Here is a 26526-nt window from a genome sequence, read left to right as displayed (position 1 = left end):
CTTAAATTGTTACCTGAGCAGCAAGTAGAGCTAGGTTCTAAGTAGAAAAGAGGTGCTAATGAAAGCCCTTTCACTCCCATTTTGGGACTTCATTGTGAGTTTAAAAGGGGTTTCTATGATGGGTCTTTTTTTTGGCACAAGTATCTTCCGTTCTGTTTTTGTTGCTTGCATTATAAATAAATAATAGAGGAATGGTGAATGGAGGACACTTAGGATCTTCAGATCACCAAGGAAACATTTATTGTGACAGATAAGAAAACTGAAGCCTAAAGGGGAAAAATGTCTTGATTAAAATATCAGAGTTGGTGGGGCTGGAATTGTGGCTCAGTGGTAGAGCACTCACCTAGCATGTGTGAGGCACTGGGTTAGATCCTTAGCACCACATATAAATAAAGGTATTGTGTGCAACTACAACTAAAAAATAAATAAATATTTAATAAAATAAAATAAAATATGAGAGTTGGTTACTGTCAGCCCCACTGAAGCTGAGAGTTACATAAAGGAACCCACCTGTGGCTTGGTGTAGGAAGCTACTACTTCTAATACTTCCTTATATTTATACAGTTGATATTTTGAAATCATTTTTATATCCATTACTTCATTTATTCCTTATGACAATCCCCTAAAGGAGGTAAGAATCTCATTTAAAGATAAGCAACTAGGCTGGATGTGGTGGTGTACACCTGTAATCCCAGTGGCTCAGGAGGCTGAGGCAGGAGGACTGCAAGTTCAAGGCCAGACTCAGCAGTTTAGTGAGCCCTAAGCAACTAAGTGAAACCCCATTTCAAAATAAAAAGGGCTGGGGATATAGCTCAGTGCTTAAGTGCCCCTAGGTTCAATCCCTGGTGCGCACGCGCACACACACACACACACAGCAACTAGAAGCTTGGAAAAGTAAAATAACTTGTCCAAAAGGGCATGTAGTGATAAAGCAAGGATGGTCCAAAATACACAAATCAATAAATGTAATACATCACATAAATAGAACCAAGGACAAAAATCATATGACCATCTCAATATATGTAGTAAAGATCCTCAACAAAATTCAACACCCCTTAATGATGAACACCCTGAAGAAAATATGAATAGAAGGAACTTACCTCAACATCATAAAGTCTTTATATGACAAACCCCAAACCAACACCGAACTGAATAAGGAAAACCTGAAAGTATTTCCTCTAATCAGGATCAAGGAAAGGATGTCTACTCTCACCACTCCTATTCAATGTAGTTCTTGAAACTAGCCAGAGCAATCAGGCAAGAGAAGGACAGTAAAAGGGATATAAACAGAAAAAACAAGTCATCTTTGTTTGCTAATTACATGACCCTATATCTAAAATACCCCAAATACTCCACCAGAAGACTTTTAGAGCTGATAAACAAATTCAGCAAAGTAAAAAGATTCAAGACAAACACATAAAAATCAATAATTTACCTACACTACAATAATGAATCTACTGAGAAAGAAATCAGGAAAACTATCCCATTCTCAATAACCTCAAAAAACGAAATACTTGGATGTTAACCAATGGGGTAAAAGACCTCTATAATGAAAATTACGGAACTCTGAAGAAAGAAATTGTAGAAGACACTAGAATGTTGAAAGACATCCCACACTCTTGGATACGCAGAATTAATACTGTTAAAATTGCCATATTATCAAAAGCGTTCTACAGAGTCAATGTAATGCCCACCAATATAGGTATTCTACACAGAAGTAGAAAAAACAATCTTAAAATTTATGTGTTAGAACCAAATATGCAGAATAGCAAAAGCAATGCTGAGCTAAAAGAGCAATGCTTAATCACAGCATCTGATTTCAAATTATAGTACAGGGCTTGGGTAGGGACTCAGAGGTAGAGCGTTTGCCTAGCATGTTTGAGGTAGTGGGTTCGATCCTCAGCACCACATAAACATAAAATAAAGATATTGGGTCCACCTATAATTAAAAAGTAAATATTTTAAAAAATTATAGTACAGAGCCATAGGAACAACAACAACAAAAAAAGAGCAAGGTACTGGCAAAAAAAACCCAAAAAACCCCCCAAAAAACCAGACAAATAGACCAATAGAACAGAATAAAAACAAATCTCCATAGCTATAATGATCCGATTGTTGATAAAGCTGCCAAAAACACATTGGAGAAAAGACAGCCTCTTTAACAAATGGTGCTGGGAAAACTGGAAAACCACATGTAGAAGATCCCTATCTCTCACTCTGCATAAAAGTCAACTCAAAATGGATCAAAGATCTAAGTACAAAACTGGAAACTTTGCAACTGTTAGAAAAATAGGGTAAACACTTCAACATATAGGCATAGCTAACCACTTCCTCAATAAGATTCCTATAGCTCAGGAGATAAAATAATCAACAAATGAGATAATGAGAGGTCATCAAATTAAATAGCTTCTGCATAACAAAGGAAACAATTAACAGTGAGGAGACAACAGATAGAATGGGAAAAAATACTTTTTTTTTTTGTACTGGGGAATGAACCCAGGATCACTTTCCCACTGAGTTATATCCTCAATTCTTTCTATTTTTTCTTTTGAGACAGGGTCTTATTAAGTTGCTGAGGCTGGCCTTGAACTTGCTATCCACCTGCCTCAGCCTCCTGAGCCAGAGGGATTACAGAAATGCACCAATGCATCCAGCAGAGAGAAAAATCTTTGTCAGCTTCCAACAAAGGATTAAAAACCAGGATGTATAAAGAAATCAAAGAGCTCAACATTATAAAAGCAAGTAACACAATCAATAAATGGGAAAAAGAACTCAACAGATAGTTCTCTAAAGGGGAAATACAAATAGCCAACAATTATATGAAAAATGTATGACTTTCTTAGCAATCAGGGAAATGCAAATAAAAACTACACTGAGATTTCATCTCATTCTTGTTAGAATGACAGTCATCAAGAATATAAATAAAAACACATGCTGGTGAGGATGCAGGAAAAAAGGAACTCTTATATACTGTTTAAGGGAATGTAAATCAGTAGAACCACTATGAAAATTGGTATGGAGATTTCTCTAAAAGTTAAAAAAATAGATCTACCCTATGATCAAGCTATATCATTCTTTGGTATTTGTCCAAGAGAAATGTCAGCATACTTTAGAGATACATGCATACCCACAATTATTGCAGCACAGTTCACAATGATCAAATTGTTGAATCAGCCAAGCCGTCCATCAACAGCTGAATGCATAAAGAAAATGTGAGATAGATACATATAGATATGTAATGGAATTTTATTCAGCCATAAAGAAGAATGAAATTATGACATTTGGAGGAAAATGGATGTAACTGGAGACCATAATTTTGAACTAAGTAAGTTAGACTCAGAAAAGTATCATCTCTTTTTTCTCATATGTAAAAGCAGAACAAAAAAAAAATCAAGAATAAAAAGAAACTCCAAGATATCAAAAGGAAGAACAGTAGGATAGAGGGAGAAGAATAGGGTAGGAAAGATATTGGGGAGTGAAACTGATCGAATTATGTTTTGTTTTTTCTAGTACTGGGATTGAACCCAGTGGTACTTTACCATGAGCTACATCCCCAGCCTTATTTATTTATTTATTTATTTATTTTACCAGGGATTGAACCCAGGGGTGCTGATCCACATCCCCAGCCCTTTTAAAAAATATTTTGTTTACAGACAGGGTCTCACTAAGTTGCTTATGGCCTCACTAAACTGCTGAAGCTGGCTTTGAACTCATAATCCTCCTGCCTCAGCCTGCTGACCTGCTGGAAATACAAACATGCACCACTGCACCTGGCTTTTTTTTGTTTGTTTGTTTGTTTTGTTTTGAGACAGGGTCTTGTTAAGTTGCTTAGGGCTTTACTAAGTTGCTGAGGCTGGCATCAATCTTAAAATTCTCTTGCCTCAGCTTCCAAAGTTACTAGGTTTATAGGCATAAGACATTATACCCAGCTCAAATTGTTTTTATCCATTACAAATATGCCTCAATGAAGTCCACTATTCTGTACAATTAATATGCACCAATAATAGGAAAAAACCTAATAATTAAAAAGGGCATGCAGACTTTAAATGATATAACTGGTAGTGGAACTCTGATCTTTATATTCTAAGAGTCCATTACAATCTAACTATCCAAAATTCAGCTATCTTTTGATGTTTTACCAGTTTTTTTTTTGGGGGGGGGTACAAAGGATTGAACTCAGGGGCACTCAACCACTGAGCCACATCCCCAGCCCTATTTTGTATTTTATTTAGAGATAGGATGTCACTGAGTTGCTTAATGCCTTGCTGTTGCTGAGACTGGCTTTGAATTCACTATTCTCTTGTCTCAGCCTCTGGAACTGCTGAGATTACAGGCATATGTCACCGTACCTGGATACCAGTTTCTTGATTCTGTGGTCTGTCAAACTGTGACAATCCTTTCAATGAACCACCAGTCCTGGCCTGGCCTAGATTTCCAAACTTCACTACTTTCTTTTTACATAGATCATCAATTATTTAGACATTGAGAAGAGAAAAAGCAAATGAGAAAAAAAAGTAGAGCCACTAAGAGAAAATGGATGTGTGTTATGGGGAGGCAGTAGTGTATGCGATAATATGTCTCTGATAATCATTTTGCACTTTGTCTTCAAAGCACTTCAGATTTAGGTTTAAGCAACAAGTTCTGTAACCCAATTGGGAAAACATCTGGTAATGAAGTGATGCCTCTCCAGGGGTATTGACTTGATTAAGTCTATACAGTCTGATTTCTCAATCCAAAATATTTAATTCAACACAATATAAATGCCTGAGTCTCCAGTGCTAACACTTATCAATTTATTAGGAATGAATGTCAAATATATAACTTACTTAATTATACCTAATATTTTAATGCAAATTAATTTGAGGTGCAGGATCAAAGGCAAACTCAAAAATGTCTGAGTCTATTCCCAGAATAACAGTAAAACTTAAATTAGACCAGTGCTAAAAAAAAAAAAAAATGGTGGTGGAAGAAGGGAGAATACCAAAAACCTATAGGGCAAAATCCAAGATGCCAGAAGATGTTAAACAAGAGATTTGTTTAATCATTAAAACAATCTCAAGAGAATTTGCAGCATAGCACAAAACAATATTTAATGAAGTGTCCTTTAAATAAAACTTTAACAGGAAATTTTGGAATTCATTGTGGTATATTCATACACGCACACAGCATAATTTGGTCAGTTTCATTCTGTATTTCCTCCCCTTTCCCATCCTTCCTACTTACCCCCTTGATCCTCCTCCTCTATTCCACTGTTCTCCCTTTCATTTCATGAGATTCCCCTTATTTCTAATTCCATATTTCTCTATGGTTTCCATATATGTGAGAAAACATTTGACCCCTGACTTTCTTAGTCTGGCTTATTTCACTTAGCATGTTCTCTAGTTCCATTCATTTACCAGAAAAATACATAATTTCATTCTTCTTTGTTGCTGAGTAATATTTCATTGTGTATACATGCCACATTTTCATTATCCATTCATCTGTTGATGGGCATCTAGGCTGGTTCCATAATTTGTGTATTGTGAATTGTGCTGCTATAATCATTGGTATGCACATGTAACTGTGGTAAGCTGAACTTCAGTTCTTTATGCTATGTGCATGTATGAATATATCACAATGAATTCTACTTTTATGCATAACTATAATATACCAATTAGAAAAACAATAAATAAATAGAAGGAAAATCAGTAGAGAAGGAGAATGGGAGAAGGAAGAGGGGAGGGAATGAGGAAGTACTAGAGATTAAAATGGAGAAAATTAAGTTCTATGCATTTATGTATATTTTAAATGAATCCCATTATTATGTATAATTATAATGCTCTAAGAAAACCATTTTCAAAAAATGAAATTTGGATATTTTCAATATCTTCTGTTGAGTTTATATAAAGAAAAGTCATTTCCTTTAAATATGGATGTGAGACAAGTGATTTTGGTGAAATGAGCTTCAATGAAGGTTACTCATAAAATTGCCATTGGTACTCAAAATATTTCACTCTCACACTGATAGCAACAGTTCCAAGATACAATCCTCCCTCTAAAACACCAAAATATGACAACAACATTAGGATCAAATAGTTTGTATATTAAATATGATATATTATCTGCACAATATCATTTAACATTTGAGTGCCCAATTATTCCTCCACATTTAGAGAGAATATTTAGCAATGCAAATGGTAATTTATCTTATTCCTTAAAAATCAGAACTTCAAGAACATTTCTACCTTATTATACAAATTAGACACTTACCCAGTGCTTTGCCAACATATCAGAATTCCCTTCTACCCTATACATTTCAGTAGCCCATGGTTTCCACCTCTTATCATATTCTATAATTGCATTATTTATTTGTATTTTCCCCCTCCTAGATTGTGAGTAGCTAGAGGACTGGATCTTAGTATTTTAAAACAATTCCCATAGTGGATAGTAATTGCTCAAATAATATTTTCTAAATTTAGAAAATATAAACAGATTTTCAGGGTTTTCTTGTTCTTCCTTTTTATTCAAACAAGATTCCTCTCCATTTTACTTATTTGCTTTTCTTTTTCTGGTACTGGGGACTGAATTCAGGGACACTCCACCACTGTTCTATCGCCAGCCCTTTTTATTTTGAGACAGGATCTAGCTAAGTTGCTGAGGTTGGCCTCAAACTTGTAATCCTCCTGTCTCAGCCTCCTAAATTACTAGGATTACAGGCAGGCACCACCAATCCTGGCCAATTTTGCTCATTTAAATCCTCAAATCCACTGAATTTGGGAAAGAAGGGTTTATAGGGAATTTATTGGGCTCCTACCATGTGTCAGTTTCAACTCTATGATTTTTACATGTGTCATTGTGTGTAATTATTAACAACCTTGTAAATAGGTATTTTAATGTACAAATTTTATAGGCAAGAAAAGTAAGCTTATGAAGCTTGAATAAAGTCCAGGCAGATGGTTAGTTGCAGAGCTGTGATTCAATTCAAGCACAGGTTCTTTCTGGCTTTAAAACCCATGATCTCTCCACTATAGTACACTGCTTCCATTGTGCAACAGCAAAGAAGCCTTTAAAAGGCTTCACATTCCATGAGAAGATAAATGAGAGAAATAGGAGGGAAAAAAACCCTCAAAGTTAGCTATTACCCAATCTTAAAATTCTTTCTAAATTGGCTACTCACTATAATTTCTGAAAAATTTTAAAATAAGTATATTATACCAACAGCCTCTCTCCTACTTCTGAATCTTAAAAAATACCTGGTGTCAGAAGATTTGGCAGTTGAGTTGAAAACTAAAACTAAGCTGGTTGTTGGCCAATTTTCCTAACAGAAGCTTAATGTGACTACTCTGACTAGTCAAAAGCTTTGAAGGCTCTAGCCAATTTTTTTGTATATATATATATATATATATATATATATATATATATATATATAGTTTTCATTTTGTTTTGCTTTTGCTTATGAGTGGGAGTTCAGTGGGGCTGAAAATGAAAAATGAAACCAATTCTTATTCTTTATTATAATGTTAAATTTTAAAATTGTAGTAAATGCAAAAGTATTCTATTTAGTTCATTTGTGTATTTATATCCAATTAGGTAAAATATATGCTTTAGTCTGGTGATTTGCCAGCCTGATTCTTGGTCACAGGGCATTTAGCTTTCAGCTTAAATGAAATTCTCATGAATAACATTAGTTATGCAGGCAAACCTAATTATTTTATAGAGGCAGGGTATGCAAAAGCAAGAAAAGAGGGTAAATGCAAGCAAACTAGATTTTCCTGCACGTAAATCACCTCATTTTAAAAATAAACATTTTCATAAATTTGGCTCAGAGTTTGTAAAGCAAGCTATTTAAAATCAAAAATTATAGTAAGAAGATTCTTTTCTTCTTTTTTTCCTCCGAAGGTGCTGGAAATGAAACCCAGGGGTATCTACTACTGACCTACATCTCCAATCCTTTTTTATTTTTTGAAACAAGGTCTCTCTAAGTTGCTGAGGTTGTCCTCAAATTTGTAATCCTCCTGCCTCAGCTTTGGGAGTCACTGAGATTATAGGTGTGTACTACTGCACCTGAATTCCTCAAATATATTCTTGAGAATTAACTTGAGGTCTGAGCTATGTGGTAGTTGGTGTATATGAAAAATTAAAGAAATTTGTTCTGTACAAGAAAACCTATGTATAATACTTGAATAAAAGTATTCCTACAGGAAAGAAGAAGTGCAGGCTATTAAACAGCTTCCCACAAATCTGTGGAACCTCAGAGAGAGATACATAGGAGTATAGACCATTCCCATAAAGATAAGCACTATGAGCAGTGTACAGAAATGCACTGTGAGGAAAATTTGGGGAGAAAGGGAGAATTTGACTCAGTAAATAGGTTATTTCTCAGATTATAGCCTTTTATGAAGAGAAACAATCAACACCTTTAGAATTAGCAATATAATTGCAAGCTGGTACACTCTGACCAAACTTAGTCCTTGACAATCCCTTTTTCCCCACCCTCAGCCTCTGAAAACTACAATTCTGTTCTATGCTTCTATGAATTCAACATTTTATGAAGACAATTAAGTTCTGAGGATCTGATGTTTTACTTGAAATTTGCTAAGAGTAGATCTTAAGTGTCCTCACAACACACACACACACACACACACACGTAATTATGTATAACTGTGTGGTGATGAATGTGTTAATTTGATTGTGGTAATAACTTCACAGTGTATAATGTATGTCAAATTATCATTTTGTATACCTTGAAAAGATACAATTTTCATTTGTTAATTACACTGCAATAAAGTTGCAGGGGGGCAGGGAATTAGTGATATAAGCCAGGCATGGTAGGGTGAGCTGTAGACCCAGCCCTCTGGAGGCTGAGGCAGTAGGATCACTTTACCCAAGAACTTTAAGACCAACCATGGTAACTGTTCTGGTTTGAATCTTAAGTGTCCCTCAAAGGATCATGTAGTAAAGGTTTGGTTGCCAGCCTATGGCACCACAGGTAGAATCTTTAGGAGGTGAAGCCTAGTGAAGGAAGTTAGATCATTGAGGGTGTGTCCTTGAAGAAGATATTAGGATGTCAACCTCTTCCCTTTTTCTTGGCTTCCTGGTCAAGAGTGAATAGCTCTGCTTCACCACATGTTTCACGCCATGATGTTCTTTCTACCTTGCTACAAGCCCCAAAGTGACAGGGGCCAAATGACCATACACTGAAACTTCTGAAACCATGGGCCAAAATTGACCTCTTTTCTTTTAAGATATTTATCTCAGGTATTTTCTCACAGTGACAGAAAGAGGACAACAACAGTAACCTAGTGAGAAAGAAGTCTCAAAAATGAAATAGTGATATAAATGAAGAATTAAATAAGTAAATCTATAAAAATTGGGACCCATTTTTAGTCTCCTTTTGATTGATGAGAAAGTCAGAAAAAAGATTGTAAAACTAGATCTCACTTAGACAAGTGTTTATTTAACCTGCTCTATATAAGAGCCACAATTCTCATGGTCTTGTAAAAGGCCCTGAAAAATTCTCAAATTTAGGCAGGAACAGATACATACATGCAAACACACCAACCACATATTTGTATATGTTGAGAATAGTATAGTATGCAGATATCTGATGAATCTCCCAGTTAATTTCATGTACTACTGGAATAGAGAAAACTAAATGTAATTGGGAATATTTCAGATAATTTTAATAATGCTTAAAGTTCAAGAATAATTTTCAAGATATTAATGTATCCTAGCCCATCCTCATCTAGAAATGAATAGTAGTAGTGTTATTCTCTTATATCAAACTATATGGACATGGGTGGCCCAAACAAACAGTTTGAGTATCAGGATGAGAGATTTGGATTTGTGGGCTGGTTACTATGGGTTTCTTATTAGCAACCATCCATGTTACCTGAAACTCAGGTCCCCAACACTGAAATGTGCATAGCATCAGTATGAATTGTTGTACAAAGCAAACTTGACAAACTGGTACAACATGGTCCACTGCCTCAGGTGTATATAACATTATCATCAATCACTATCATACGGATCACTTTGAGGGCCACATTCCCATGGCTAAGATCCAATCAAGGCTACCTTTAGGGACATGCAAGGAGTAAGCAGATAGTTCTGCTGTTATTTCTTTTTTTTGCAATCTACAAAGCAATCAGTGCAGTGTCAATATAGTATTTATATAAATACTATATTTTATATAACATTTATTTACTATAATTAGCATTTATATGTGCAACAGTATACATACATTATATATAAATATATTTATATATAAATATTTCTTACTTATACACTATTTATATATACATGTTATACTTCTACTATTATAGTACAGTATTATATTTATATAGTATAGTATTTGTATAATATATATATGTATATAGATTGAACAACATTATATAAACCTGATACTTGTAGAAGCATTCAAGTGGTAGAAACAACTCCCAAAGGTACAATTTCTCCAGTCCATAAGACCATCACAAATATCTTTATATTGTTGTACTAATTTAGTTATCCATTTACTCCCCTGATCTATGGCCACTTGAAATTTGTGATAAACTTGTGCAGAGCTATTTAATAATATAAGAAACTAAGTCATTTTAATTCTTCCTTCAGCTACTCACTCTCCATTGGTATCACATCCTGAGGAGGTTTTAGTTCAATTAACTAATCCATTTGATTACCACATGATTGATTTATATAAGGTAGATGAATTTTACCATCAATACCAGTATTATAGCATATCACAGCATGGTTATGATACAGTTTGGTTTAGCTACAAAATAAATCAGGAAGTATCAGAGAAGTGTTTATTAAACCTTCCTAGAATAATTGGCCTTTGTTCATATACCAAATATTAATATGGACAAGTGTTGTCACTAGTAGCAATGATTCTGTCATTTCTAAGTTCCATGTTAGCTGGGGACACATTTTCTATGACATGTCAAGTCATTACCTCTGGGGACTTATTTGAGCACTTAGTCATCAAAACTTATGGTTATACATTTATCAGTTTCCCTGAAATTATATATCATGTATCATAATATTTAGAAGGAAGAGATTCCTGAATATGTTATTTTTCCTAATATTCTAATGCAAGTTTCCATAACTCACTTCAACACCATTTCTAACAGTAAATGTAGATAATGGAGTTAAATGTTAAATGATAGTTGTAACCATCATGTATATCAAGCTCTGTTTTTAAAAATAAATCAAGGGTCATGAAAATTAAATATATAAATGATAATGTAGAACTTTCAAATATTTATAAGTAAAAGAATAATCAGCCATATATTTAATTCTTTTGTCCACAAATGATAAATTGATACAATCCATTAAGTAGTAAAAGATGCCCTTTCAAAAGCCTTCTATAATAGAAGTTTCAATGCTATTCTTGACCAAGCCTACAGAGGTTAATTTTTCATAAATACATTACAAACTATGAAAATTTCTTAAATGAATGATGAGGTCAGGGCTACATGTTCAATGAAGCTTCTGCAACACCAAAGATTTTTTATAAACTTATTACTTGCTGACTGATTCAATATAATAGCAGTTACAGTACCAAAACACATAACCTACAGTAAACATAGAGAAACCAACCCCTCTTGTCATTGTTACTGTTGAATAGTTAGTCATACAGGATAGCAATTTCTTTCCCACTTCAGAGATAAAAAACAGTATAACATACAAATGTGAAATATTAACTCAATGTGAAGCTATTAAGTAGCCTAGCAAAGGAATTTGAAACATGCTTTTGACCATAGCTAGTAACAGGCTGAACCTGCCACCAATGTGATAAGTGACTTCTTTTTTTTTTTTTTTTTTTTTTTAAAATATTTATTTTTTAGTTTTCGGCGGACACAACATCTTTGTTTGTACGTGGTGCTGAGGATCGAACCCGGGCCGCACGCATGCCAGGCGAGCGCACTACCGCTTGAGCCACATCCCCAGCCCCGTGATAAGTGACTTCTGTGAGAAGGACAGAAGTCAAATAACTTTAAACACTGAGATAATCATCACTTTTAAGAAACCCATATATAATATCTAATCTTTATGAAGTTTTTTAAATTAAATTTCAATTTCTCATCTGTTCTTAGACTCAACATTCTTCCTATTAGAAATCCTCATTGATCCTCCCACCCTTGGTTGTTCTTTGCTTTTCAGAAAGAGTGCTTGAAGTGGACAGAAATTCACTGCCTTTGGAGAAACTTCTCAGTACATATAAAACTGTATTCTGTTCAATCTACTGAAAGAGCATCTAAAAGGCCATCAAACATTCTGGAGAAGTAGCACACCATTCTGCCATTGTGTTGAGAATATCTGAAGGGAAGAGGAGTAAGCAATGATGGTGGTATGGACTGGAGCAAGTGTAAGATGTAATTGGATTCTGGATATATAATGGAGGTGGAACCAATGGAGATTATGTGCGAAGTGAGAAAAAAAAGAAGTAAAAATAACCCAAGGTTTCTGGTCTGGGATCAAGAAAAAGTTCTTTTGAAAATAGGAGCATAATAGTATGTTTTTGTGTTGATGGGAAAGATCCAGAGGAAACACTGTTAGTGGTAGGACAGTGACACAGAACAACTGCTGGAGTAATGTTCTTTAGTATACAAAAGACTAAAAGGATCTTGTGTATGAGGGAAAGTGGACCTTTTCAAGGGAACAGTTCATCCACAGTAACAGAAGATAGAGCAAAGCAATAGGACAAAGACTTAAATGCACTTAGATGGGTAGATGTGGAAGTACTTTTAAAAAAATATATATTTTTAGTTGTGGTTGGACACAATACCTTTATTTAATTTATTTATTTTTATGTATTGGTAAGGATCAAACCCAGTGTCTCACACATGCTAGGCAAGTGCTCTACTGCTGAGCCACAACCCCAGCCTGGAACTTATTTTTTGATTGCTTCAATTTTTATCAATGGAACAGTGAGAATAAAATTGTTGGATGCTTAAGGAGAAAGAAAAAAGTAAGATTACTTGCCTAGGAAAGTAGGAGAGTAAATGGCTAAGAAAAACATAACATGATTAATGGGCAGCATTAACGGTCATAAATTTGAAGTCAGATCAGTCAGTATAGCTGTAAATGTTTTTCTGCTACTTTAGCTATGCAAGGTGCAGACAGTGTAGGTGGCAAGTAGGATTTAAGAAGGGTTGGATTTTGCTGGCAAGTACAGACAGCCCTCTATAACCATGAGTTCTGCATGCTTGAATCAACCAAGCTTGGATTGAAAATAATCAGAATAAAAAATTGTGTCTCTAATGAACATGTACAGATGATTTCTTGCCACTATTTCTTACAAAATACAATACAACAACTATTTACATAGCGCTTACATTGTATTAGGTATTAAAAGTAATTTAGAGATGATTTAAAGTATATGGAAGGATATATACAGGTTCTCTACAAATACTACACCATTTTATATAACGTAACGGATTGCCTATGTGCAGATTTTGGTATCCATCTGAAGGTCCTGGAACCAATCCCTCATGAAGACCAAAGAGAAGACTGTGTAACAGAGAGTATGGCCAAGGGAACTGAAGATGTATGCTTGGGAGTGGTCATGCATACATCTGAATAAGGCCGTATGAAAAAGGACAGAATGAGGATATCAGGGGGATAAGAAATAGTTTATAGGTGCCAGGATCAAAACCACAGAATCATGGGCACTTCCTTGTTCCATAATACTTTGGTATTTTGGCTCTATTGTTTCTATATTTTGTACCTTTTATGTAATAATGTTACACTATGCTAGATATTATGAATATGTCATGGTTTGGAGCACAACTAGATCTTTAAACCTGCCTTCTCATGAAAGCCAGCCTAGTGTCTTTCTTCAGCCTCACTGTCACATGCAAAGGCACATATATATGTAAAATAACAGTGGTTATCTTTGGGCAGAGATTACAGATATTTTGATATGTTGGATTTTGGGAAGGATTTTTCCTTTTTACCTTCTAATGTCTAAATTTTCTTTATTGAATATGAAGGCTGTTATAATAAAAAATATTTATTTAAAAGGACATATGTATTTACACCCATTTATAATTAAATTCTGGCTGCTTCCTTAATGAGGTGTTAAAGACTTAATCAGGCAGGATTAAATTCCTTGACAAATTAAAAAAATAAATGAAGATGGAGGCTGACATAAATTTTAAGCTACTATATTTTATAAAACATATATATATATATATAGATCTTTGTCTAGCAAGGGAAATATATTAAAATGCAAACGGGAAGAGAGGAGCATTACAAACCTGCTTCCTGCTTTGAGCTCTTGCATTCCGTAATCTTCGAGCAGAATAAAAGATAAAATAGCCCACAGTTGCTGCGGTAATGATAAAAAAGGACACAGAAACAAAGAAAATTGAATAGTGATTCACCCAAGGGCCATGTTTTTTTCCTACTTCAATGACCATTGTTACTTGTATGCCTTTTTGAATAGACTGTAGAATTTTTGTTCCTTTCAGATTGCCAATCATGATTGCAACAATGTCTCCTGCACCTGTAAGTAAAAGAAAAGAAATTCAGTTTTATTGTTTGACACTCTTAATACAAAATCCAACTGCTAAAATTATTTAAAATGAGACACAATGAGAGAAAACAAGTTTACTTATTCATTCAATTAACATTTATCAATCAACTACTGTATACATAAAAGTTGTAGGGGATATAAACATTCATGAGGCTTGGGTACTGATTCTAAGGTCCTCACAGTTTAGTAAGGAAGCTATTGTATATAGCAGGTAGCTCCCCTCTCCTCAGATTAATAACCCATAATTTAAGAGTATTGTCTTTTGGGCCCAATTTGCATTTTATATGAAGATTTCTTTAATGACAAATAGACCTCTAGCTCATAGACAATAGGACTTATGTTCCAGAGAATTTGAGATTTGGGAAATATAAAAATATTCAGCTATGCATCTCTCAACTTGCAGGGTGATAGATTATCATATGTATTCACTAGTAACATATATAAGGATTTACATGTCAGGATAGTAATGTGAGACACATAATGTATGTAAACCAAAATGTACAACTTATTTATGTCCATGATATGTCATTTTTCTATATCCTCAACAGCAATATAAAATTTGTCCAAGGTGTTTAAGGTTTTACATTGACGTGATCTGGTTAGCAATGAAGATTACACGTAGAACTGATGGAAATGTTTCTATTCAGGCTAATTAAGGACATATGAGAGTTGCTAACACTACTGTTTTAAGTGCCAGATATTCCACTATTTATTCCTCATGATTCCTTCCATATGTCTATATTGAATTGGCTTGCTTATTAATAAAACAATTTTTTTGCTTCAAAAAAAGGACATATGAAGTTAAATTAAATTTATTACTAATGATAATTTCTGTAAAAATGCCCTTTCTAATCCCAAATATTTTTTTTCTAGAAAAAAGACAAGCGGTTTTTTCCTATATTCCAAGAATGTCAGATTGCTCAGCCATTCCAATGTTTTTCAAGGTTTATATTCCTTCTAGTTTATATGATCTTAGAACAATAATCTTAAGCAAAAGAAGAGTTCTTTGAATGTTAAGGTATTACCGACCAGTGAAACCTCCCACTGATGTCAGCTTAAGGCACTAATTAAGGTTAATAATCAAACTCCAATCTGGAATAAACAACCACACAAAAACAAGAATCTAAAAGGACCTTTAGACAAAAGTTTAAACATATAATTACAATATTATAATAATATTCACACATTCAATGATCAAATTAAGAGTACAAACCCTAAAAGACAATGTGAATTGTAGAATCCCCCCCCCCGAAATAATCCCTTAAATTTATAGGTCCAATAGCCAAAGACTTCAAAAGATCAGGCCAAACAGAAATACCTCACACTACACACTAGGATCCTCTCCTTGTTTGAAGTTATTAAATTAAAAAAAACATATTCAAAGAGTATCATTCATTATAGATCTTAAATTTTCAAAAGACTATTCTTTTTTGTATATGAAAGCCATTTAGTTAAACCCTTTCATAATTCTACTGACCATGGATGGTGGAAGGAGACCCTCATCGTTATATAAAATACATGTATGAAGATGTGAGAAAAAAAAAGAATAGCATTACCATAGATTAGGTAGAGAGAAGTTATGGGAGGGGAGGGGAGGGGAAGGGGAGAAAGGAAGGACAGTAGAATGAAATAGACATTATTATTGCTGTGTGTATATACGTGACTGTATGACCAATGTGATTCTGCAACCTGTATACTCAGAAAAATGAGAAATTATATCCCACCTGATTCAAATGTATGATATGTCAAGGTCATTGTACTGTCATATGTAACTAATTAAAACAAATAAAAAATAAAAAAAATAATTCTACTGACCAATATGCGATCAGTCAGTTTGATAGAGTTTAATGACTCACTCCATTCTCACTTACATGGGAGAAAATCTCAAAAGTAACTGGGAGTGGAGAAGTCTGAAATGTAGAAACCTTCTGGTGTATCTTCCAATGTGAATATATGACCAAAAAATTCTTTATGCATATGGAGAATTGGTAGTTTTGCGAGTAAGTGGCTCTTTTTGTCATTTATTTGGGGACTTTACATTTCTAAGTAGGACTCTAAAAGCACAAACATTATTTATCTTTTCTCTATAAGCCATGTCTCAATAAAATGACTGGCTATACTGTTTTCATTATTTATATAATCTAGCATTTATTTCTGATATTGTAACCTGCAGAATAAGACTTTGGAATGTATTATAATTTTAAAGATTTCCTTTAAAATCACTGATTGGGCCTTCTAATAAGCTTTTTTGACTAACAGAAATAAGTTTTTATTCTTTTAGAAGATATGAGGTGGGTGGCAGGGGTGGATGCTCAGGAACATACTGGCTATTGTGGTCAGTTGGAGATTAAAAAACAAAGATACTCAAGAAATGTACATTGTCTACATATCAGGAACAATGCTGTATTTCAATCCTCACAATCCATATTCATACAGGCTATATATAATCTAACAATAAAAAATCTACTGAATTCACTTTCTAATCATATAAAAGATTTATTTCTAAGCATTAGGATATACCTCCTTTTTTCCATACTCTTACAGTTATCTGAAAATGTCTCCCCCTCCAGTGTTCCCAATCATAACTAATGGCATCTCAACCTTTCTGGCAACCTAGTTTAAACCACAGAATCATGTTTGAATGTGTACTGCTCACCTAGTTAGTCCTGTATATCCTACTAACTTCCTTTTTGTCTCCCATGATCAGATCCTTCTTTTCATTTCTGCTGCCTTTATGTAGGTCTTCATAATTTCCTTGCCTAAACTATTTCAGTAACCTCCTAACTGGTTGTGCTATATTCAGTATCCCTCTGTTCTTAAAGTTTTATCAGAGTTTACCTTCCTTTTTTTTTTTTTTTTTTTTTGCCATTGTTAGTTTGGATCATGTCTCTTCCCTTCCTGCTCAGAAGTTTTCAGTGATTATTTGTTACTGGCTAAAGTCTGACTCCTTGGCATAGTATGTAAAACCTTATGTGATATGGTCTCAACTGACTTTTCCAGTTTGATATTTTTAGGAGGAGAGATCCAGGGATTGAAGTCAGGGGCACTCAACCATTGAGCCGCATCCCCAGCCCTATTTTGTATTTTATTTAGAGACAGGGTCTCACTAAGTTGCTTAGTGCCTTGCTTTTGCTGAGTATGGCTTTGAACTCGAGATCCTCCTGCCTCAGCCTCCAGAGCTACTGGGATTACAGGTGTGCACCACTGTGCCCCAGTTTGATATATTTTTATTACATCCCCATCTCATGAAAATTCAGATTCAGCTACATGGTACTGTATATTTTCATTCAATTTTTATAACTCTTGTTTCTGCTCTCTCAACCTAAAATGCCCTATGACTGTTCTGACACTCTTTCCTTTTCTGCTTGTCTATGTATTACCCAAATCCCAGTTTAAATGTTGCCCTAAATAGTCTTTCCAAGTTCTGAACTGAGAAAGTAATGTTTCCTTGTTGTTCCCATCATTTGTTTTTTGTTTTGTTTTGTATTTTTGTTTTTGGTACCAGGTATTGAACCCAGGGGTGTTTAATCACTGAGCTACATCCCCAGATCTTTTTTATATTTTATTTAGAGACAGGTTCTCACTGAGTTGCTCAGGGCCTCAGTAAGTTGCTGAGGCTGGCTTTGAACTCTTGTTCCTCCTGCCTCAGGCTCCATTGCCACTGGGATTACAGGTGTGTGTCATAGCACCTGGCCATCACTTGGTTTTAATCCCTATTTAGTACTTATTTTTGTTTGCATCTCAATTTCTATGCCTTACTCCCCTCTTTAAATTAAGAACATTTTAGGGCAGAGAGAATTTCTTAATTATGGGGATGATTTCCCTGTATTGTTAGGAAATTAGATGTTCAACATAAATAAAATTTACAGGTAACAAATACCTTTACACATATACTTAATTTTAACTATTTCTTAGACAATTAAATTTTTATTAACAAAGGTACTGTTTTTCCTCCTCCTCCTCCTCCTCCTCCTCCCCCTCCCCCTCCCCCTCCCCCTCCCCCTCCCCCTCCCCCTCCCCCTCCTCCTCCTCCTCCTCCTCCTCCTCCTTCTTCTCCTCCCAGGGTCTCATGCACTCGAGCCAAGCACTCTACCCACTGAGCTATATCTACAGCCCAAGATATTGTTTTTAACATGTTCAAATATAACTGGTCAGGTCATATTTTAAAAACATAGGTATATAGCTCATAAGTATAATAAACTTTTTATAGAACAATCCACAGATTAACAAAAACAAAAATTGAGCACTGGAATTAAAAATATTCAAAGAGAATCTCTAAGCAGCATTTTATTTCTGCAGAAGAGACATATATCTCATAATAAGTATCTGAAAGAGCTTTTCTTTTACAAAACTCATAATATTCCCAAGAGACTTCATTATTAATGACCCGATAATTCTTTAATTTTAATTTGAATGATTTATAAACTAAATCTTACAACTAGTAAAGTTTTTTTCTTTGTATTAACATGTTACCATTTTGATAAAAATAATTAAAATATATTTCAAGTGAAAATTAGCAATGGAACTTCATAATATATTCTGTGACAGTTTTATTGATTGTGAGGGATACTTTCTAAAACTGATGATCACTGTCATGTTACCCAGATGCAAGAAAGCAGAGAAACACCAGTACAAGCTCTTGTGTAACACAACCTCAAAAGGACACATTATTTATTTTCTTTCCACGTTTTTATTGGTATAGTATAGTTGTACATAATGGTGGAATTTGTTATCCATTAGATTTTCAATGTATTTATTTACTTATTTTGAGACAGAACCTTGCTAAGTTGCTGAGGGCTATGAAAAATTGCTGAGACTGGCCTCAAGTTGCAGTTTTCTTGCCTCAGCCTCCCAAATCATTGGGATTATGGTCTGTGCCACTGTATCCATCTAATGCATAGAATAATAGCTCCAATGGACTGCTATGAAATATATAAATAAGCAAATTAATGTTTAGTACATCTATGGTACCCAGAAATATTTCATCTTCATTTGTAATAGTTTTTTTTATTCTATGACATTCTATAATTAACCATTTTGAACAGACATCTTTTTAAAATTCTTTTTAGTTATAGGTGGACACAATACCTTTATTTACTTATTTGTTTTTATGTGGTGCTGAGGATCAAACCCTCTGCCTCACAGATGCCACACAAGTGCCCTACCACAGAGCCCCAGCCCCAGTTCTTGAACAGACATCTTAAAAAGTAATCTGATATGGTCCCATTTTATTATTGACACTGGATCATGTTTGTGAGCCATTATTTAATGTAGTATTATTTTCCCCAAACTATTATGTTTTTTACCCAATTCATACATTTTTGGAGCAAGAATGGACCTTGGAGTTCACCCAGTCTCACTTTTTTTTGGAGGGGGTGGGTACTGGGTATTGAACTCATGGGCACTCGACCACTGAACCACATCCCCAGCCCTATTTTGTATTTTATTTGGAGACAGGGTCTCACTGAGTTGCTCAGTACCTCACTTATGCTGAGGCTGGCTTTGAACGGCTGATCCTCCTGCCTCAGCCTCCCAAGCCACTGGGATTACAAGCATGTGACAGTCTCACTTATTCTTTTTTTATTATATATTGTTTTTCAGTCATCGATACAGCTTTAATTTAATTTATTTATTTAGATGTGGTTCTGAGAATCGAACCCAGTGCCTCACACATGCCAGGCAAGTGTGGTACCACTGAGCCCAAGCCCCAGCGCTGGTCTCACTTATTCTTAAATTCTCACATCCATCAACGTTTCTTGAAGGACTAAGATTCTTACTCAACTTGTGGCTTCTAGCAGCAGCACTACTCTCTAATCTTATGTTTCTAATCTTCTGTTGGCTCAGAAAAGACAATCAAGCTTGGTTCTGCAAAAAGAGTAAGTAAACCAGGCTTTCAGAAAGAGTTTGGGAGAGCTTCCAATGCAAGTACTCTCTGGTATTTATATTGGTTGCTCAGACATTTTTGTTTACTTCCTGAATCCTGGCTATGTTCTGCAGAATTGAGGTTGTTAGATAAGATTTAACTATAAGCTCGGCCCTTAACATATTTAATCATCACATCAACCCTACAAGGTAGACATTGCTATTGTCCCAATTAAAGATAAAATTGGCTAAATTGTTTAGGATAATACAAGCTAGTCAATGCAGGAGTGATATTTGAACCCCAAACAGTTTGGCTTTAGTATTTCTGCTTTTCAACTCTATTCTACATTAGCTCTGTATTTTTAATGAAACCTAAAGTTATTATTTGATTTTAAAAAATGAAAATCAAGCCAGGCATGGTGGCACACACCTGTAATCTGAATGGCTCAGGAGGCTGAGGCAGGAGAATAGTGAGTTCAAAGCCAGCCTCAGCAATGGAGAGGCGCTAAGCCACTCAGTGAGACCCTGTCTCTAATAAAAATAAATAAATAAATAAGGGTTGGGATGTAGCTCTGTGGTCAAGTGCTCCTGAGTTCAATCCCTGGTATGCCCCCCCAAATGAAAATCAATTAGATACATTCAGGGATATAGTGGTAAAAGTTTAACAATTAGCTTTCAGGGTTACAGGAAGCCCTGATTTGTAGTGTTCACCACAATCTATGGTGTAAATACTTCCACCATGGCCAGATGAAAGTGGAGCTGGGAAGAAGTAGTACAACTGACAGCAAGCTGGCTCCAGCTCACCATTGGACATTATAGTCAAAACTTATGTATAATAGTACACAATTCAATTTAACTTGTAACAAATTTACTTTGCTTATTCTTTTTATTTTTTCACAGCTACTTTTAAAGCCAGTCTATGTACAATTTGAAGTTAAGTTTTTCTACTTGCTACACTGTTGAAAATCACAAAATAAGATAGGTGCCATGAAACTACAAAGAAGAATAGATTTCTTTTTGTAGAACAGGAAAAAAAATTTTTTTTCTGATATTTCGGTTTCTGTTGCTAAAAGCAGGCCTTGCTGAGGTTTGTTATTAAGTTTTTCTATGCCAATGAAATATTGGAAATAGGCTGTTATTTCAAGTGATTATTTCAAATGGTTTGAATTAAAATTAATGACTTTAGGAGTGATTTTTTTTTCATGGTATTAGGAATGGAACTAGAACCTCATGCATGCTGGGCAAGCACTCCACCACTGAGCTCTACCCTGAGTCCTATGAGTGACTTTTAAAAGGATTACAAACATTCTGTACAGATCATTAGCCATTTATTATATGTAAAAAATAAAGTGAGGGGGATACTTAAAATATGAGCAGAGAGGCTAGAAGATCTTTTTCATTTTAAACAAAATTTGGAAAATGTAAATAATGGCATTTTTTCAAAGGGATGATCAAAAATACAATCTTTTACCTGTTTGAAAGAGTGAGATACTGATATTCCTTTCCTAGAAAGAAAATCAAAGTAATTCTTCAATGTTTATGAAAACTGATCCTCTTTGAAGAGAGGAGTCTAGACCCTCAAGAAGATAAGTCCAATTAACTAAACTTATATCATTAAATCTATGTCATTTATGTTGAAGAATTTTACATATCTGTATTCTCTCACTCACGGTAGAACCACATATTAAATGAATACTTTTATCACAGTCTATAAAATTATTGCTACTTCCTCGAAACATTCTTATAGTTAACCGTTAAAATTAAGGCTGGGCTGGGGATATAGATCAGTTGGTAGAGTGCTTGCCTCACATGCACAAGGCCCTGGGTTCAATCCCCAGCAACACACACACACACACACACACACACACACAATCAAGTCTGATGTATTAATTTATACACTGTGGTACAAATTCAGAAGTAATCTACTTTTCAGTGCAAAATTTCACTGAAACAACTATCTCCTTTGAAAAGTGTCAAGTTTTGTCAACTGACTAAACAGTGTTAGTCAACTTTTTGTTATTGTGACCAAAATACGTGACCAGAACAACTTAGAGGAAGAAAGTTTATTTTGGGATCACAGTTTCAGAGGTTCAATCCATTGTGGGCCAAATTCATTGATCTGGGCCTGAGGCGAGGCAGAGTATCATGCTGGAAGGATTCAGTAGAGGAAAACTGCTTGCCTCAGGTTGCCAGGAAGCAGAGAGAGGGACCAAGGTGCTAGGGACAAAATACAACCCGCAAAGGCATGTACCCAGTAACCTACCTTCTCAGCTACATCCTACCTTCCTAGAGTTACCATTCAGTAATCTATTCAATTATTTCTCCATCACATCGATTAATCCACCAATGAGGTTACAGCTCTCATAATCTTATCAGTTCACCATCTGCATTAACATAGGCGCTTTGGGGGAACATCTCATATTCAAATTACAACAGTGCCAATCAGATTAAGATTAATACTAAGGTTCAATTAACCTTCTTATAGACCAGACCAGCTATACAGAATATAGACAATATGCTAACCTCATCCATTAAGTGTTTTTTTTTTTTTTTTTTTGGTACTCAGTTGATTAACCATTGAGCCACATCCCCAGATCTGTTTATTTATTATTTTTTAAATTTTGAGACAAGATCTCACTAAGTCCTTAGGGCCTCACTAATTTGCTGATGTTGTTCTTGAACTTGCAATCTTCCTGCCTCAGCCTCCCAAGTCACTGGTATTACAGGTATGCCCCACCACACCCAGTTGATTAAAGTATTTTTTTAATATTTATTTTTTAGTTTTCAGTGGACATAACATCTTTATTTTATTTGTATGTGGTGCTGAGGATAGAACCCAGCACTCTGCACATGCCAGGCGAGTGCGTTACTGCTTGAGCCACATCCTAAAGTATTTTTTGAGTATCAACATACATGCTAGACACTTTGCTATGCTGTGGTGTTACAAAAAGGAATAAAATATAATCCCTGCCCTGTAGGCACTTGCAAATATATTGTATAGATTAGTCAATCACCATTAGGAAGAATATGATCTTAGTGAAATGAATTTTGCATAACTATTATGGTAGTACTAGAAAAAATAATTTCCAAATCACATTCCCAACTGATACTAGGTTAGTTAAATATCCTTCATCATAAAAAAATTATTTTCCTTCAATGTCCAATATTTGTAGAAATAACACATTACTTTACGATTGTTCTGATATTCCTCAACTTGGTAATACTCTTTACTTAAAACCAGGTACCCATCAACAGATGAATGGATGTTGGTAAATGGATGGAACTGGAGAACATCATACTAAGTGAAATAAACCAGTCTCAGGAAGTCACAAGTTAAAAGTTTTCTCTCATATGTGGAAGTTAGAGCAAAATAAGGAGAACAGGGGAGGGGGTCCCATGAAAATAGATGAGTTATCAGTGGAGTAGAGGAAGAGGATTGAGGGGGCAGAGGGATGGGTAAAGGAAAGGAACTGTGGAATGAAATTGAACAAATTATGCTATGTATATGTAGAAATTCCATCATTGTGTATATCTATAAAGCACCAATTAAAATAAATAAATGGAAGAAAGGCTAATAGAATACAAGAAGGAGAATGGGGTCAGTGGGGGGAGAAGAGGGGAGAGAAAAAGGGAGTACTGAGGACTGAAGCGGAGCAAATTATATTCTAAGCATGTATAAATATATCAAAATGAACCCCAATGTTATTTATGATAATAATACACAAAAAAAACCTTGTTAACAATCTAAAAAGGGAAGCAGCAATTTGTAGCAAAAAGAACACTGAACTCAGGGAATCAGAAGACTGGGCTGCAGTTTCTGCCTGAAGGAGGTAGGGTTGTACTAGGTTTCTAAAGATCTGAAATCAAATCTGTCAAAAGAACACGACTACATTTTTATTATCTTTATGGAATCTTCAAATCAACTATTAATTTCATCCTAGTTTTCTAAAAAAAATAGCACCCATCTCTAAAGAAAATAAAAAATCTTAAATTTGTTGACAGTGTCTGATGAAGAAAACTGACCACTAACTGGACAACAATGGTCATAGAACAGTTCTCATTTCAGGATTTCATCTCTCTAAATATGCACTTTATTTCAAAGGTGATTATGAGACCATTTACACCATTTTATTTCCTGTACCACTGGGCAAATTCATGAAGACACACTACAAAAAGTATAAGTTAAATGTCTTTCTGATTTGTAGAGATAAACTAGTAAACTATTTATTAGTGTTAATGTGTTATAGCTAATAAATACATTTTCAGAGTTGAACAGCAGAAAAAGCTGTTATTTTTTACAATACAGTGTATTTATACTATTTTGTATTTGAAAATTTAATTTTGAAGAACAGTTAATCTGGATACTAATTGCTTAAATATAAATTTGTGGGTCCATTATGACTTAAATGACACTTTCTTGAGATTACATTTGTATGCAGTGTTACAGATTCCAATTCTATAAGGAATCCTTAAGCTTCCTAATTCAAAGTCATTAATAAGAGGTGGCTTAAGTTTTATTACATGTTCACACAGCTATCTAAAGTATTTTAGAAGGAACACATTAGAAATAAATAGCAACAAATGCCGAATGTTTTCTCTGATATAAGAAGGCTGACTCATAGTGGGGTAGGGAGGGGGAGCATGGGAGGAATAGATGTATTCTAGATAGGGAAGAGGGGAGGGAGGGGAAGGGAGGGGGCAGGGGATTAGCAAGGATGGTGGAATGTGATGGTCATCATTATCCAAAGTACATGTATGAAGACATGAATTGGTGTCAACATACTTTATACATAATCAGAGATTTGAAAAATTGTGGTATATATGTGTAATAAGAATTGTAATGCAAAAAAACCCAAAGTACATGTATAAAGATATGAATTGGCATGAACACACTTTATATACAAAGATATGAAAAATTGTGGTATATATGTGTAATATGAATTGTAATGCACTGTGCTGTTGTGTATTTAAAAAAATAAAATCAATTAAATAAAAAAAGAAATAAGTAGCAAATAAGCAGCAGAAGAAATATAAACTCCAATTTCAAATGTTCAACAATGAAAAACAGGTTTGATATGTCCCTACCTTGGGATCAAAGTTAATGAAATAGGCTGTAGCAACTATTGTTACTATTACTAAATAGTAATAGGCATTTATTTTCATCCTTGCTAATTACTTTCATCCTTGCTAATCCCCTGCCCCCTCCCTTCCCCTCCCTCCCCTCTTCCCTATCTTCCCTATCATTCCATTAAAATATTAATAAAAGTATCTATCCTAAGCTTTATGAGGGAATTTTCTAGCTAGCAATCACAATGTATAGAATTTTAACCTAAGATCATGCTAGTGGTCAACCCCTTTCATTTCTTCTAAAACATTAATGATATTATAGTTTTGATCTAGTCTTAATTATTTATTTTTAAGGACAAATTCATTGAACAAATATTTATTAAGTACAATCTATACAGTACATTCTGTACTTCTGAGTCTTTCCCCCATATATTTAATGTTAAAATGTCAAAATCTTCACAAGATATAAAACATTCCAAGCATGGTGATAGCATACTTACACACTTCCCTTGACATTCACACACAAAAGAGAAGAACATGAGGAAAGCAGTGCTAGTATCTCTTTCAACCAATATTCTACTTTTAATATTAGAAAAGAATATTCACAATGAGTGCTACAAGTAATAAGGGCAACTGAAGGCCAAAGTAGTTATTCTAAAACTAAGTTCATATTCAGTTTTGCCCAGACATCCTGATAGTATAATGAAGTCAACACTTTGGAATTCACTGATATCTAGAATGAACAAGAACTGAGTGTGAAGAGTTTCAACATAACAAATGTTTCCTCCATTAGAAAAATCTGGAACCAATTCAAGTGGACTTCTGAATATTCATTTTGTCCACAGTAGCCTTCAAAAGCTGTTTTTCCCTCTACAGCCCAAATTCTTTGGAACATTGGGAAAGACCAACTATTTCAAAGAGGGATACCAAAGCGCAAAAGACCAAGAATCCCTAGTGATGTTTTTTATAAAACAGAAAACAGATTACCTAAACATTTAAGCCAAACTGGTTTTTCCTTCTTGAAAGTCCTGTTTTGTGGCATTTTTTTTGTTTTCTCTTGATTATTGCCAGTCAAGATG

General features: G+C 34.6%; 1 protein-coding gene across 2 annotated transcripts in view; it reads right to left on the bottom strand.

The window, feature by feature from the left end:
• The window catches only part of Rnf128 (ring finger protein 128), a 98114-nt gene that overhangs the window by 11553 nt on the left and 60035 nt on the right, over positions 1 to 26526 (bottom strand). For both annotated transcript variants that reach the window (XM_046420853.2, XM_046420852.2), the window contains exon 2: positions 14241 to 14488. In XM_046420853.2, coding sequence (XP_046276809.1) covers positions 14241 to 14488 — 248 coding nt within the window. The remainder of the gene's footprint in view (positions 1 to 14240; positions 14489 to 26526) is intronic.

This window comes from Marmota monax, unplaced genomic scaffold (assembly GCF_021218885.2).
Source record: "Marmota monax isolate L192 unplaced genomic scaffold, Marmota_monax_Labrador192_F-V1.1 WCK01_AAM20220418_F8-fsc00050, whole genome shotgun sequence".
Lineage (NCBI taxonomy): Eukaryota > Metazoa > Chordata > Mammalia > Rodentia > Sciuridae > Marmota > Marmota monax.
The sequence above is the reverse complement of the archived record's forward strand: the minus strand, read 5'-3'. Positions and strand labels throughout refer to the sequence as shown.